The sequence below is a fragment of the Notothenia rossii genome (genome assembly GCF_949606895.1).
Source record: "Notothenia rossii genome assembly, chromosome: 8".
In the NCBI taxonomy this organism is placed as follows: domain Eukaryota; kingdom Metazoa; phylum Chordata; class Actinopteri; order Perciformes; family Nototheniidae; genus Notothenia; species Notothenia rossii.
In genome coordinates, this window is record NC_136906.1 from 67,429,803 (window position 1) to 67,446,716 (window position 16,914).

The 16,914-nt window shown below is 40.3% G+C and overlaps 1 protein-coding gene across 1 annotated transcript in view; it reads left to right on the forward strand.

Annotated features, from left to right (window-relative positions):
• Positions 1 to 2,022: 2,022 nt before the first annotated feature.
• Positions 2,023 to 16,914, forward strand: part of LOC307014920 (NHS-like protein 1) — a 100,872-nt gene continuing 85,980 nt past the window's right edge. The window contains 1 exon segment of the mRNA XM_079643177.1: positions 2,023 to 2,564. Coding sequence (XP_079499303.1) covers positions 2,246 to 2,564 — 319 coding nt within the window. The 5' untranslated portion in view covers positions 2,023 to 2,245.

Consider the following 16,914-nt stretch of genomic DNA (forward strand, 5'->3'; position numbering starts at 1 on the left):
TGGTTTTGTTTGCTTTTGTAATTTCACAATTTTTTATTTTGTCTGATGAAGCTTTAATGAATTCAAACCTTTAATTTATAAACTGCTTAAAAAACATACATTGTATCGGGAAAACCAAATGTGTATTTAATAAGAAAATATTCAAAATGCAAGGACATTAAGAATGGTATTGACATACTCTACTAATAAGTAGGCTACAACAGATGTAATGTTGTATTTAGTAATATTAGGCTTTAAAGTAAAACCAGAATAGATACAATTCCAAAATTAGTAAGGTACTATTACATTTAGAAACACGAATTGTGTACCCATTGGCACTGATTCACAGATAAGACTTTTTTTTACCACCATGTGACCCTAGAAGGACTCTGTACATTTCAATGGCTAATGATTCCATGGTGGAAATTAACACAAAAGTGACCATCTAAAAAACTAAAATGTAGAGTTAAGCCGGTGGAATATTACCAGTGTAACCAATCGCTTTAGAGACCCTTGGTGCAGGAAAGGACAAATGCGGATATTACTCATTGTGAAACAGGATAACAGGAAAATATACATATGTTTCCATGATACACATGGGAAGTTACTATGCTCAGAGGATAGTTGTCGCAGAATTGTAACAATCTTATATATTATTAAGCCACGGTGTGCATACCAATATGAGAGGAATTGTTACATTTCCACTAAGTATTGAAAAGATTGACAGTGTAAACTAAACACTACATTAATTGGTATATAGAGACTCTTATGGAGGTGCTGTGTGCACTTTAAGACACCAGGTGGCACAATTAACACTACAGAGACACATTTGAGCAACTGGACATTGTTTTATAAGAATGCAAGGCCACAGGTTGAAAGCTAAAGGGTGCAAAAGGTATGCTAGTTTGCTCTTTGGAATTTAAAGAGCGGCGGCGGGAATGCCAGGCCGTGGACAGGACAAACATGCCTTGGGTAGTAGCCAACACTGAGAGGAGATAAATCAGACAAGTGTTCACATAATGTGTTGTCCAAGGGTTCTTTAAGAGGTATGAGCAAACATTCAACATTTGCTTTGTTACATACATTTTCTTTGTTGCATATTGTAGGCTAATGCTACTTAATGTTAAAGTTTTAACTAAAGTAAGCTTAATTTGTCCACCGACGACCTAGGTGTTTGGTGGGCCGTTCATTACATATCAGAAAATATAGTTTCACCCGCTGTCAACAGATAACAATAATGCCCACGCCGTCAGGATTTATTGTTATTTGCTAGCCTACATATAAATACACGCTAAAAGCATAAATAACCCGAAACGGTAATTTAGCAATGCTTATGGTTAGCTAACTATGGAAATTAGCAACATGCCACAACACATCCTAAACGAACAGGTACATCATGTCCTTATATAATGTCCATTTAATTAGGTTTATTTATTCACATTTTCAAAAGAAAGATAGGCTACATTTAAAAAAAGTAAATGTTATCTCCATGAGTTTTAGGAGTTAGGCTAGATCTGCATTTAATGTGACATTACAGTGAAGTTGTTATGCTACTTGGAGTAGAACTATTACATTTGAATAAAAGGTACATTAATTGACCAAACTCTTCACCTGAATTTGCATAACATTTTTCTGGGTATTTACATTAAACAAATTAAATTAGGGAATTAAAGGTTAGGTATTAGTCTAAAGTTATTATATTATTCATAATTGAAGGGATTGCTGTGAAATAAGGAGTCAAAGTGAATGTGAGTTACTATTCTTAGACATAGTGGTTTATAGACCATGATAAAATACTAACTTTAAACCTCACGCTGTGATTTCTATCTTTTCAGTCTGTTGGTGACCCCAGCCCGTCCGGTTCAGTTTGGAGGAGCTCCGGTCCATGTTTTCCATCAGACCGTGTAACTGACTTTCAGGTAAAGCCTCTGTTTGAATATCTGGCTCCAGTTCCAGTTGCTACAGGTGGTTATAGTATTCTCCGGGTTTTTATTCCCCCCCTACTTTTCCTTGTGTTTTTTTCTCTTTTCTCTCCAGCCTGCACTCAGTCGGGTTGAATTTGAATAGACTTTGGGAGGCAACGTCTGCAGTGTACAGCAGCACAAAGTCCCATGCTTTGAAAAACAAAAATATGGCGGGATTGAAGGATTTTACTGCTTCGCAAATAATAGCAGGACGGCGATGACTCTTGGATTTGTTTTAAAAGCTGTAAGGTTTGTGCGCGAACAGTGTTTGGTCCCGCTGGAGTTATTGGTATGAAATAAATATGCCCTTTCCTCAGAGGAGCATTGAGCCGCGGCGTGTTAGCAGGTTATCGCCGTGTGATGGCTGGATACCGAGGGAAGAAAACGGGAAAGGAAAACTGCGAAAACCCGTCTTGTTCTCTTCATTGGATGAGGTTGGCTGTCATACACTTGTAAACATTATTCACCAACTCTCCGATCTTTCTCGACATGCCAGCGACATCTTCCTGGCCATCGAGATGGAGGCAGGCATGGTGTTCAGAAGATCCTGCAGGATTCAGGGGAGACTGCAAAGGCTGCAGGGAGAAATCCGCCAGTTTGATCCCAAGAAAGTCACAATCCGTAAGTTTGCAGTGCTGATGACCTGTTGATAGTGTGAACTATTAGTGCTACAACTCTGATTTTTGGTCACATAAACGTCTAAAAGTGACCCACATACATGTAATGTGCATATTCTAAAAGTAAATATATGGCAAAATAACCCCTTTTTATACCATGATTTTGAATTAATTTAATTTGATATGTCTTATTTTTAATTGATGTCTTTCTGGTGTTGTGTTTTTCCTATGGACTTTTGCTGCTCTATCATAATAACATAGTCCTTGCTGTGGAGAGAGATGCTGGTCAGGTCCAAGGTGACTGTCACATTTTGTCCATTGAGAGAACCAGGGAGGAGAGACTGGTGACACATGGCCTAAGTTTGCTTGGATTCACAGTTTCACACTTATGGTAATCGGGGTGTTGAGTCCTGTCAGAAATGATGGATTTCCTCTCAACGGACTCACCATCTGTGTTCAGGTCTTCAAAGGATACAGAGATCACAGGAGGCCTTAAAACCCTTAAACGAACCCTAACCCCCCATTTCTTCTTTCTGTTATACGCGTGTAAACAAAGTTGGTCAACTCAAAGACAAATGGGAAATCAATTCTCTTTGGTGCAGCCTGTTCTGACTTTTGTTGTTTTTTCTGATTTATTTTTGCTGACCTTGTAAAGCTACCTCCTGTAGTCCCACTCTCAGTGGTTATACATTAACTTACACTATCTCTCTCTCTGCCAGCTACGCAAAGATTGAGAGATATTCCTGTCATTTTGTCTGCTCTGATACAGACCTCCAATAGAGCTTTTGAGTGAGTGCTTATCTTCTACTTTTATATCACTAATTCCTATTTAATGGGTTGTTATGTGGTTGTATTAACAAACACATTTGTTAGGGGATTTTGTGTCCCATTTATTTCCAGCTTGGCTTCTTTGGTAATATAATTTGGCTATGTACAAAATCACATGACAAACCCTAATACCGCTGAACGTTGGTGACAGAGGAGGATTTGAGTTCTGAGTCATCAGTTTTTGTTCCCATTTTACTGCCATCCTTCCTATCTATTCACCCTGCCTTTGGTCTGACTGTGACTCAGTCCCTCACGCACAAACACAGAGATACAAAAACTGGTTGCAGGGAAATGATAAGCAAGGCAGGCAGTTTCCAGACACAAGCGAATGTTATGTATGATGAGCAATGAATTGAACACACACACACACACACATAGACTGATAGTCTAGTTTAGTGGGTACGCGCTCCTACGTGACAGCTACCAGACATTGAACTAATCCCCTCTGTTATTGCTTGGCACGACCTGACTACTTCTATTATCTGTACTTGTTGAGGGCTTGATGCAGGTCTAGGTGGGGCTGGGAGTTCCTTCTTAAAGCTTTGTTTCATAAAAGTCATTCACTCAATCATTCAGTGGAGGCCAACAGCTGAAGACAAGGTGTGATAGAGTAGACTGGAATGCAGTGTGTTACGTTGCGATGCATAGCTCCCACATAGCCCCAAGGCCAGCTCTGGGTTTACAGAAGCACTGACTTCAGATTCATTACAACACAGGCATGTATGCTAACTCTTTCCATACAAACATAAAAAATGCCCTTTGAACGACCCTCTCCGTATCACTCTAGGATTTGAATGTGTCATAATACAGAACAGCTGGTAGAGATGTTTTGAATGAGCATTTAAATGAAAGTCAATGTGTAGTGCAGAAACAAAGCCTCCATAGAGATGTAGCAGTGTTTTGCACAGTGGTGATACAAGCTATTTCTTGTTCTGAAGGGGATTTTACCTAACATTTGATTCAACCTCATGATAAAGAGCTGCCATTTAGGTTATTTGACCAGGCTTGAAGGAATGTTATCCATAATCCTACCACCTTATGGTTTGCATGTTAGCATTTAACTATGACCAGTCACTCTTTTGTCTTCAACTACTGTGGGTTAGGATTCCAACTCTAACCTCAGGTCGTCCATGGATCATGTTACTCGTGAGGGGCAAAAGAGGGGCCCCTATATGCTGGTGACTGACATTGAGGGAAGGGCGTAGTAAGTGGGTGTGACGTGTCTGTGAGTGTGTGTGTAGCGTCTCGTCTTGCTTTTTGTCAAAGTAATCATCGGGGGCAGTTAGAACAGGAGCATGATGGGCAAATGGGATTTACCTCTGTGTGTTTTGACTGTCACCACTGTCACTGTTAATCCATTTGTGCTGAAGTACAGGTCAGCAGGTCGGAGGTCATTCTCTGCAGCCTCAGAGGAGACCACCTGACACTCAAGAGTCAAGAGTTTAAATAAAGTGTAGTTTGCATGCCAACGAGGGGCAGCTCAGCTATGGATGACTAAAACATTGTTACTGCCACACCCTGAAGTATTAATGACATTAAGCCACAACTGGGACTATGGCAGGGCAATTAAAAGTAGGCAGAGACGCTGGAAATAAAAACAAGACTCTCCCGTGGTGCATCCATGGCAACACCATTATGCTGTGTGAATGTGACAAGAGGGTCGAAGGACTCGATAAACATTTGTAGAATCAACATTTCAAAATATAACAACTTTCTTTGCTTAAGAACAGGCAGGGATTTTAGAAAATGTTGTTATCCAGCACTGTAACATGCTCGATTGATATAGCCTTCAGATATAGCTTAGTGGACCATGCCTTAAATTTTGTCCCAAGTGGTGAAAAAGAGAAGCTTTTGAATTACTCTCTCAGATGTTTTGAAAAGGACAAATGCATTCTTTCATTTCCATAGTTCAAAACGAATCAAAAGAGGAGCCAGAGGAGGAGAGTATGCCAAGGAAAGAAATGCAACACGAATATGGATTTGACTAACTGATTATAGCAAAATGCTGTATTTGTAAGCAATAGCATTACAGCTTGCCTTTATGCATCATTTGATGTCCTATTCTCTGATATAGCACTAAAGCAAAAACTGTAAGAGTTTTGATGCAGCCCAGTTTTGGTTGCCCTAACAATTAAGTTACCTTTAGACCTACGACTATAGATGTCACCCAGTATCTCTCAAAATGTCTTGACTTTTGTCTGCGATAGCCCAAACATTGCATCAAGGAAAGGGCGTTTAATAGAGGACTCTTTAACCTCACTCATTGACATGTCAAAACTTCAAATTTTTTAAGCAAATTGGGCCCTCAACTAAATATTAAACAATAAGTCTCCTCTGCCAAATATAGCACTGGGTAGAGTAGGGAGAATGCTATTTTAATAGTTAAAGTAGGTCAAACTAGTGAAGGTTAATTGGAGTTAGAAGAGACTTCCCTGTCTGATATCTTGATGCCCACTAGCTACCTGCAGCACACGAACACAGAGAGCAAAAAAGACAATCTGGATTGGACACATGCTCCCAGTTGACCTGCTAATGTCCACAGTCAACTTTCCTTTAGTAGACACTCATTAAAAAACGGTACTTTCCTCCCCCATCGCTCAGTTATTTATAGACGAATGCCTTTGACCGATAATCTTTCAACTGTAGCATGCCATCCTCTTTAGTGTGTGTTGCTATGTTCAAGGGCTCCTCAAGGACCTGTGTGTGTGTGTCTGCGTAGACACACTTGGCTTGTCTGTGGATGGGCATATTTGGCTCAGGCTGGCACCACACTGGCCATGAGTGTTTGTGCACAAACGAAGCTACTCAGTATACACGGTAAACCAAACTGCTTGAATGAGATCAAAGTTTTGTTAGACCTTTATCGCTTCACAAAAAATAACAATGCACAGTCATGCCTAGATAAACTAATTGCTGTTTACAGTTTTTTCAACCATCATCTTTTCCTGTTTGCCACACACACACACACACACACACACACACACACACACACACACACACACACACACACACACACACACACACACACACACACACACACACACACACACACACACACACACACACACCCCTAGTCATTATTCACTTAGGCCCACCATGGTCCATTCAGGGATAAAGAGCAGTCATTACGCAGACAGACTCCACAAGTCAGTTCCCACAGGACTCGTTCCAGCGAGGGGATCCTGGCCTGGTTCTAGAGGTCGACCTGGTCCCATGAGGAGGAACAAAAGGGATGGTTTGATACAGACCGGAAAAGAGAAAAAAAGGGAAAAGAGTAGGAAAGACGAAGAAGTGAAGGCATATTAACAGCATCTGAATTGGACTGTATGTGTGTATGTGTGCAGCTGCCCTATCTCACGCCTCTTTGCAGCCCGCCCAGAATGTAGACACGGCCAAAGCCATGGCACAAAGGAGCGTTAGGGAGTGAAAATGCAAGGGAGAAGAAGATTAATGATGATATCAAGTGTTGTTTTCTCTATATCATTTCTATATTTGTATATGCATGCATTTCCTTCAGCAGTGTTACCAAAAGTACTTGTTGATCATCACATGTAATGTCTCGACTCCAGCTGCTTCTACTCAGCGCTGTCCTACAGTTCCTCCGCTTAATAAAACGAAATCTGTCAGAGACCAATTTGCTCTTGATGGAATGCGACAGCGAAGTTAATAAGAAATGGCTAAATGTAGCGGTGTGTGTGTTTGGAGGGGTCTAGCTGTGTGTAAGCCCTGATTTCAGTAGTAGCGATCAGCCTTTGCAGACTGCCGACCACGCCACTCTATGGTATATGCTTGGAAGTTTTTATCTTTACGCTACATTTCATGACTAAGTTATTTATCTATTTTATAGCTAGTTTTGCACATTGAAGTATGACTGAATAGTTTGTTTATGTCGGGAGTTTCTGCAGAAGACAAGTCATGGAAGGCCTGATTGAGATGAAAGCAGTGCTTAAAATGTCATGGAATATAAGGTGTTGTTCTTACATAGTATAACACACTCACACACTCCAAAGAGCCAGATGCAGGACTGCACGTTGGCAGGTTGTGTGTGTGCTGCGGGGTAATGAGATGTATATACAAACACACACTTCTGAAAACAAAGGTTTTACAACTACAACACTCTTTCCTTAATACTACTTTCACTTCTCAAACACATGGTGCTACAGCTGTCAATGTGCACTTCTTCTCTTCATGTCTTAAAAACAAGCAAAACCCCTTTTTGCATTATTGCATTGGTAATTTAATATCAATAATCAATTTTCTACATTACATTATGGTAGACCTGTAGAAATCCTACAACATATGTATTTCATTACTGTACATGGAGACTGGTGCAGTTGAAGAGTGCAAATAAAGAGTTCACGTTGAGGCTGTGTTCTAGATTTTGCGCGACTGTGGTTTTGGAGTAAAAATATCACAAATAGCCAGATGTTCGTTGTGTTTCCTCTGGAGAGCCACACTGAACTGACAGCAGGGCTGAGGTGAAATCTGCTGAGAACAGATCGAGCCTGTGCTGGGCTTTGTTTTCAAACTCTTGACCAGGCGAATTAAAAATGACATTTTACATTTTCATCGTACATCTGACCAAACATTTTCGAGTGTGTGTTAATGCGACTGTGTGCACAGATGTGAAATGATGTTTCAGCATTTTCCATTGTTAGTCACTCTCGTTTTTTGCCTGAGCCTTCCTTTCCTACTTCCTCTATTTTTTTTACTCTTCCTCTCTGCCCTCTTACTGCCAGGCCTATATGTCTTTCTCTCTTCCTGTTGTTTCACATGGCTTCCAGACCTTTCCTCTCTCATCTCTGTCCATCATCTGCACTTTGATGTCCCCCCTCACACTGCCACGCTGACCACAACAAAGAAAAGGCCCTTCATCTTTGTCCGTCATAAAATCTGTTTTTGTTTTGCTCTGTACATTTCTCTCGCATATCTTTCAACACATGTATTATCATAGTTTATAGTAGCCCTAGTAAAGTTTGCCTGAAATGTTATCCCCTAGCCCAGAGATATCCGATCAGGGCGATGTGAAGGAAACTGCAGGGATGTTATTGGTGTCTATTGTTTTCCATGTCATTGTCTGATTGCAGTGTAGATACCGACCGAGGCAGTCTTGAAACCTCAACTTCAGAATTCATTCATCATTCAGTACTGATACACCTGAGTCCATTTTGTGTTGAGTAATATTGCTTTATGATTCTCAGCTCACTAAAATCACTGATATGTAGACCCTCCAGAAAAACGCGGGCAAAAATCCTTGATTATGCGATTAAACATGCGGGGTTTTTATGTGATTTTATGCGGTGAAATTTCGGGAAGTTGTGGAAAGTTGCGAAATATGCGGGGAAAAAGAATAACAATTTTTTAAAATATTGGGCTGTCTTATTTATTCTCTCTCACACACAACCTACCACTAACGTTAAACCCCTTTTACTATTCTATTAAACACATTCAATGTTTATTTATTGTAAAAGCAATTCGGCTATTTTAATCTCACACACACACACACACACACACACACACACACACACACACACACACACACACTTCTCCGCCTCATTCTGTTTTCATTTACTCGTTCGTTATCTGACCAGCTTCAATCTTGTAGGCTACTCACTTCGTTTCTTGTAGCCCTCGAAAGGGTTTTGGAGGTTGATGCTTCGGTGAACGTGAGTTGTTTGGCTTTCTTGTCCGCGGCAGCAGAAAGCATTTTCGAATATTTGAATGAATCAAAGTGGGTCGTCACCGTCGATTTTCTCTTATGCTCCAACACACAGTTGCACGGGGTGCAGAATAGTTTCCCCCCACTTTTTGCCCGGTCTTTAGTAGAAATGTTCGTCGGTGAATGAGATGGATTAGATTTTTTCATCTTGGTGTTTTCTATATCGTGTGAGCTCCACACGTTCACTCTATACAGTGTTGTTTACATTCTGTGATGCGAGAGCTGATGACGTCACGTCAAGACGAGTTCACTTTTTTTTCTTCTCAACTTTGTGTGGAAAAATGCGGGAATTATGCGGCCTTTTGATAAATATATGCGGCCTTTTAAAAATCTGCGCCATTTTGCTGATTATGCGGTAAATTCTGCGATTGCAGAATCGAGTTTTTCTGGAGGGTCTAGATATGTTCCCACAGCAGCATCTTTACAGCCGTGTTAAGATGGACCGTGTCATTTAGGTCACACCACCATTTAGGTGGAGCTTTGTTCTCTACAATGTTTGCAGCTGTGAAGCATTAGTTTCACACTGCTCATTGTGCTATGTTTCGTTTTTTGTCACCACCTGATACACTTGATCCTACTTAAAACCATTTTTATAAATGCACAACACTGCATTTTTTCATTTTCCCTTTCTTCTCTAGTCTGCTTATTTTATGTTTATGTCCCAGTTATATACAGTAGGGAATATACAATTCAGGCAGCTACTGTATAGTTACCATCATTACTGTTTACTTTCACACAAAACACTATGTTGGGAAAACCCATGTTTGCGTGTGGTATTAAGTCGCAGGGGTGCAACATGGGTGGTTAAAGTAACTACAGCATAACTTTACTCGAGTAAACCTTCCGATTCATTCTGATGACTTTCTGTAAAGTGACAAAATAAATAAAAGACATTCTGTAAAGCTACAAAAAAACCACTTCTAATGGCACTGATTACGTTAGTATTAAATACATCTTGGATAATATAAAGGTGAAATGTAAGACAGACAGCCAGACAGACAGCCAGACAGACAGTCAGTCAGTCAGTCAGTCAGTCAGACAGACAGTCAGTCAGTCAGTCAGTCAGACAGACAGACAGACAGACAGACAGTCAGTCAGTCAGTCAGACAGACAGACAGACAGACAGTCAGTCAGTCAGTCAGTCAGTCAGACAGCCTCATCCTTACGTTACATCATGTCATACTGCAGCAGGTGGGGGCTCTTCTTACATGAACATACAGTCTATTGTTATCTGGCATCTGTACTTTACTGCACTCAAGGCCTGGAAACACACTATACTGTACACACAATACACTCTGACTATATGACCAGGTCCGGAAAAATAAGCAGGGATTTCTGCCACATCTGTCACTCGTGCTACTTAACCAACACACACATGGAAACACAACACGGACACACACGCTCATCCACACACATGTAGTGAGTAGTGCGTTCACTATCCTTGTGATTCACGAGGCCACAAAGAAAGAAAAAAAGATATTCCATCCAAAACCCATAAGACATTCAGTTAAATATGATGGTATTATTTTCAAATGGAGATAAGAAGAATATCTCTATGTTTCAGATACTAAAAAGAGCATGTCCTGCCATTTTTGCATGAAAAATGACTTTAAAGATTCATAATTTATCAGTATGTACGTGGCTTTTTTTTCTTCTGTTGACACATTTTTGAAGCTCTTAATGAGACACTTTAGAAATGGAATTGGTTTATCATCCCAGCAGGCAACAAATCCCACTGGATGAATTCGTGTAGATCTGCAGAATATAGAACACAGTGAGACGGGGCTTCCCTGCTTCTGTTGTGAAATACTATTAAACAAACATCAGTTGAATTTTAAACTGAATGTTTTAACTAAAAAGATGAGTCAAAGGAAGTAAGAAGTGGGGGTGGAGCAGCAGCTATATTTGTGTTGGCACATGATTCCTCAGAAACAGCTGTTCTTTGGCTATTTTCAAAAATATTTGCCGTGTTGTAAACATTGGCGACATTAGACAACCGGAATTTCCTCAACTGAATAAACAAGCTGGAGATCTCAAGTGTGATTAAGGTTTTGTCTTTGGCAAGCAGGCATAACATTTTTGAGGGAATTTGTTTATTCTATCGTTTGTATTATGAAACTCTTGTTTGCCAATTTTTGTTTTTGTTTGCTAGTGAAATTGGCTGTCTGGCAAAATACTTATTCTGGTATTAAAATGTTAAGTGGTTCGGGCACCTATAAGGATGCCACCTGGGAGGTGTTCCAGGCACGTCCAGCTGGGAAGAGACCAAGGGGTAGACCTAGGACCGGGTGGAGGGATTATATCTCTTCGCTGGCCTGGGAGCGCCTTGGGATCCCCCAGTCAGAGCTGGTTGATGTGGCCAGAGAAAGGAACATATGAGGCTCTCTGCTGGAACTGCTACCCCCGCGACCAGACCACGGATAAGCGGGAGAAGATGGATGGATGGAAAATGTTAAGTAAATGTAGGTTAATTTAGTTAGGATTTAGGCAGGTTTCGCCTGTTTTGTGATGGAACAGTCCAAGATTCTAATCAGTTTGACGTGTGTGTCAACTATCAACAGTGTGAGTGGAGATGGTGGTGGTGTGAGGCAGGGTGTTATGTCACTGTTGTGTGAGAGTTGTGTTTAGTATCACGCCCGGGGACCGGGCGTTTGGGGCGGCCGCCCCTAGACTCTGGAACGCACTTACCCCGGTCCTGAGATCGGCTCCCTCCCTCAACCTGTTCAAGGGACACCTAAAGACGCACTTATTTAAGCAGGCGTTTGAGCAGTCTTAGGCCGTTCATCACGTCACTGTCCTGTCACTGTCGATCACTGGTTCTCTTGCACTTGGTTTCATGTTTGTATATTGTTTTTAAGTTTTTATTCTATTTTCCTGTCATGTTATGCTTTGTTATTATTATGCCTTAGTGCCATATTGGCCTAATTGTTTTGACTGCTATATTTTGTACAGCACTCTGTGCATTCGTGCTGGGAGGGGTGCTTTAGAAATAAACTTTTACTTACTTACTTACTTACCTCAGGGAGTCTTTCAAGAGCGGGGCAATAATTACCACCAGCACCTTACCAAATGCTCTTTAAATGTCGATGTATATTTTCTAAGATTATTCACTGTCAGAGTCAGTCCAATAAGTTTTTTATAATTAGGAACATAAATTAGTCAGCATGACAAATACATGTAAAGCTCAAGCCAAGCTTAATTTGTGTGTGTGTGTGTGTGTGTGTGTGTGTGTGTGTGTGTGTGTGTGTGTGTGTGTGTGTGTGTGTGTGTGTGTGTGTGTGTGTGTGTGTGTGTGTGTGTGTGTGTGTGTGTGTGTGTGTGTGTGTGTGTGTGTGTGTGTGTGTGTGTGTGTGTGTGTGTGTGTGTGTGTGTGTGTGTGTGTGTGTGTGTGTGTGTGTGTGTGTGTGTGTGTGTGTGTGTGTGTGTGTGTGTGTGTGACAATCTGTTTTCCTATATTCCTGCCATCAGTCAAAGGGTCCATTGTCAACATGTTGACCTAGGTTATTATATCTACTGTGTATACACACCCTCCTCCCACTGCATAACTTCCTTGCAGACAAACAATACACAGCGTGCATACAGTGTACAGTAAGTGGTTTTGTTGTAATTGTGGACACAGGTCTGTGCCACTTAATATCGATATACAAACTACCTGCTGCTTTGGGATGATTTGAGTCATCTATTGGAGACTGTGTTGGTTACTAATGATTGAGTTTGCACATCTTTGGTGCTTTTGACCTCTAAAGTAAAGAGAATTTGTATTGAATTACTGAAATAGTGCCGATACTGCCTATGGGTACCTAGATGTATCTGCTCCCGTTTTCTAGTGAAAAGCACTTGCATTTCTTTATCTTTAGTGCATATTATCAAGTTTAGACAATACAAATCCTGATGCTGTTTTTCGCTGTTATATATTTCATTAAAAAAAAACTCATTCATGAGATTTGCCGGTCTTTATTGTAGACTTGAGACAAAGATACAAATAAAGAAATCTGTCAGCTGTGTTGTTTTCATTTATAGGTTTCCTCGTTCTCCCCTCTTTACTCTCTTTATTCATTAGATGGTGTGACATCACAGCCTACTGTCATGTGTTACATTTAGTTAGGATACTGTTAAATCTATGAATGTATTAAAGTGTCTTTTTTGGCATATTGCCTTTTATATATATGCCAGAAAACACTGTAGAAATCTGGGAGAGGGTTATGACATGCTACAAAGGCCCAGAAGCTCCGCACATTTTGGTCGTCTCTGTCTCTTCTCTTTCTGGTTGTGTTTGCTTTGGACATCTCAGCCTGCAGCTGAAAACGTAGTCACAGTTTCAAGAAAAACAGGACAAGTTTTTGAGTTCAACAAACACGCGCACACACCCGTACACAGAGCTCTAATCCATTTATTAACTCTGCTAATTTGCCTTTTAATTAGTCAAAACAAATAGGCCATAATGTGATGCGTTTATCTCTCCATCTCTAGCCTGAAGCCGATTGGTGGCTCGTCATCAATCTCACTCTGTGTCCCCAGATCACTGCATGCTGTGTGTGTGTGTGTGTGTGTGTGTGTGTGTGTGTGTGTGTGTGTGTGTGTGTGTGTGTGTGTGTGTGTGTGTGTGTGTGTGTGTGTGTGTGTGTGTGTGTGTGTGTGTGTGTGTGTGTGTGTGTGTGTGTGTGTGTGTGTGTGTGTGTGTGTGTGTGTGTGTGTGTGTGTGTGTGTGTGTGTGTGTGTGTGTGTGTGTGTGTGTGTGTGTGTGACAATCTGTTTTCCTATATTCCTGCCATCAGTCAAAGGGTCCATTGTCAACATGTTGACCTAGGTTATTATATCTACTGTGTATACACACCCTCCTCCCACTGCATAACTTCCTTGCAGACAAACAATACACAGCGTGCATACAGTGTACAGTAAGTGGTTTTGTTGTAATTGTGGACACAGGTCTGTGCCACTTAATATCGATATACAAACTACCTGCTGCTTTGGGATGATTTGAGTCATCTATTGGAGACTGTGTTGGTTACTAATGATTGAGTTTGCACATCTTTGGTGCTTTTGACCTCTAAAGTAAAGAGAATTTGTATTGAATTACTGAAATAGTGCCGATACTGCCTATGGGTACCTAGATGTATCTGCTCCCGTTTTCTAGTGAAAAGCACTTGCATTTCTTTATCTTTAGTGCATATTATCAAGTTTAGACAATACAAATCCTGATGCTGTTTTTCGCTGTTATATATTTCATTAAAAAAAAACTCATTCATGAGATTTGCCGGTCTTTATTGTAGACTTGAGACAAAGATACAAATAAAGAAATCTGTCAGCTGTGTTGTTTTCATTTATAGGTTTCCTCGTTCTCCCCTCTTTACTCTCTTTATTCATTAGATGGTGTGACATCACAGCCTACTGTCATGTGTTACATTTAGTTAGGATACTGTTAAATCTATGAATGTATTAAAGTGTCTTTTTTGGCATATTGCCTTTTATATATATGCCAGAAAACACTGTAGAAATCTGGGAGAGGGTTATGACATGCTACAAAGGCCCAGAAGCTCCGCACATTTTGGTCGTCTCTGTCTCTTCTCTTTCTGGTTGTGTTTGCTTTGGACATCTCAGCCTGCAGCTGAAAACGTAGTCACAGTTTCAAGAAAAACAGGACAAGTTTTTGAGTTCAACAAACACGCGCACACACCCGTACACAGAGCTCTAATCCATTTATTAACTCTGCTAATTTGCCTTTTAATTAGTCAAAACAAATAGGCCATAATGTGATGCGTTTATCTCTCCATCTCTAGCCTGAAGCCGATTGGTGGCTCGTCATCAATCTCACTCTGTGTCCCCAGATCACTGCATGCTGTGTGTGTGTGTGTGTGTGTGTGTGTGTGTGTGTGTGTGTGTGTGTGTGTGTGTGTGTGTGTGTGTGTGTGTGTGTGTGTGTGTGTGTGTGTGTGTGTGTGTGTGTGTGTGTGTGTGTGTGTGTGTGTGTGTGTGTGTGTGTGTGTGTGTGTGTGTGTGTGTGTGTGTGTGTGTGTGTGTGTGTGTGTGTGTGTGTGTGTGTGTGTGTGTGTGTGTGTGTGTGTGTGTGTGTGTGTGTGTGTGTGTGTGTGTGTGTGTGTGTGGGCCTGTCGCGATAATCGATAAATTGACTTATCGTACGATAAATAAAAATGGACTCGATAACTTTTCTGAGCTCGATAAATTGCCGTTTACATAAAGATGTGACCAGCATTTTAGCCTGGAGCGCTGTGGCTGCCAGGGGCGCTGTGAGGGGCGGGGCTGACACACAGCCAGGTCAGGACACTCCGCGTGCACGTGCAGCAGCGTCGCAGCCAAATTAATAATATAGCGACAAGCGGGAGACAATGTGTGACTTACTCGCGGGGAATTTAAAGTGAAATGGAATTGTTTACAAAACCTACACATCTCTATTCTCCGGTGTGGCAGTATTTTGAATTCAAACCAAATCAACGAGGCGAACCTACGGACTTGAATTAGCCGGGCGGTGTGTCGCATTGGTTTAAAAAAGGTAGCGACAAAAGCAGGCAATACCACGCATTTTAAACCACCTAAAACACAACCACCCCATTCCGTTTTCCCAGCTGGGAGCAAACACGGCAGCTGGAGATGGAGAGCCCCCGCCCGACAATGCAAACATGTTGGTGTTCCTTGCTCGAAAACTTAGAAAAACAGATTTGGATATGGCCTGTTGAGGCATCTGGGTGTTTGACAGTGGACTGTACACTTGACTTGTTTTAAGGAGGTTTTTTTTGCTTGTGAGATAATGTGTGCTCATATTTATTTATTTATTTATATATATATATATATATATATATATATATTAGGGATGTACCGATCACCTTTTTTTGCTCCCGATCCGATTCCGATCATTTGATTTTGACAATTTGCCGATACCGATTTTTCCCGATCCGATCTTTATGCAATGCATTAAGAGAAAAAAAAGCATTCAAGTTGTCCCTTAAGGTTATTTTTTTATTTAAATTGGATATTCTATCCAACATGGATATAGCTTCTTTCTTTCACAGCAGCATTGGATCAGTTCAGTTGTGCAGCATTGGATCAAAACAAAATAAAGCTTATCAGTACTCGTTAGCTTACTGCTACAATTAGACACTGCGCCCACTCTGTTGCCAGATTTGAGAGAAATAAGCAACCAGGTCTATGAAAACAAGCCCCAAAGAAGCAACACATACATGATGTTCTGTCATTTGAAACCAAAACTAAGGCCTCAGGATGACTTTAAGACTTGAACATGGTCATTTTTGTTTTGTAACATTGAATACAAAAAAAAAAAAAAAAAAAAAAAGATCCCGGTCCCCGATTTTTTTTCTCCCGATTCCGATCTTTTGAAAATCACGTGATCGGCTCCGATCGCCGATCACGTGATCGGATCGGGACATCTCTAATATATATATATATATATATATATATATATATATATATATATATATATATATATATATATATATATATATATATATATATATATATATATATATATATATATAGAGAGAGAGAGAGCTCTGTTTTCCAGCCTGACTCTATTTAATTTATTGTTTTGGTTGTGTGTGATTTAATTAATTTATTATAATTTAATTAATTTGTTTTATTTATTATATATAATTTATATATTTTAATATTATTTCACATTTCATTTGCAATGTTGAATGTTCAATAAAAAGTTATGTTTGAAAGGATGTACTTGAATTATTATTATATACTATCATTATGTCTTAAAACGGTGCCGACAATATTATCGTTTATCGCAATAATTTCCAGAGAAATTTATCGTCCAACAAAATTAATT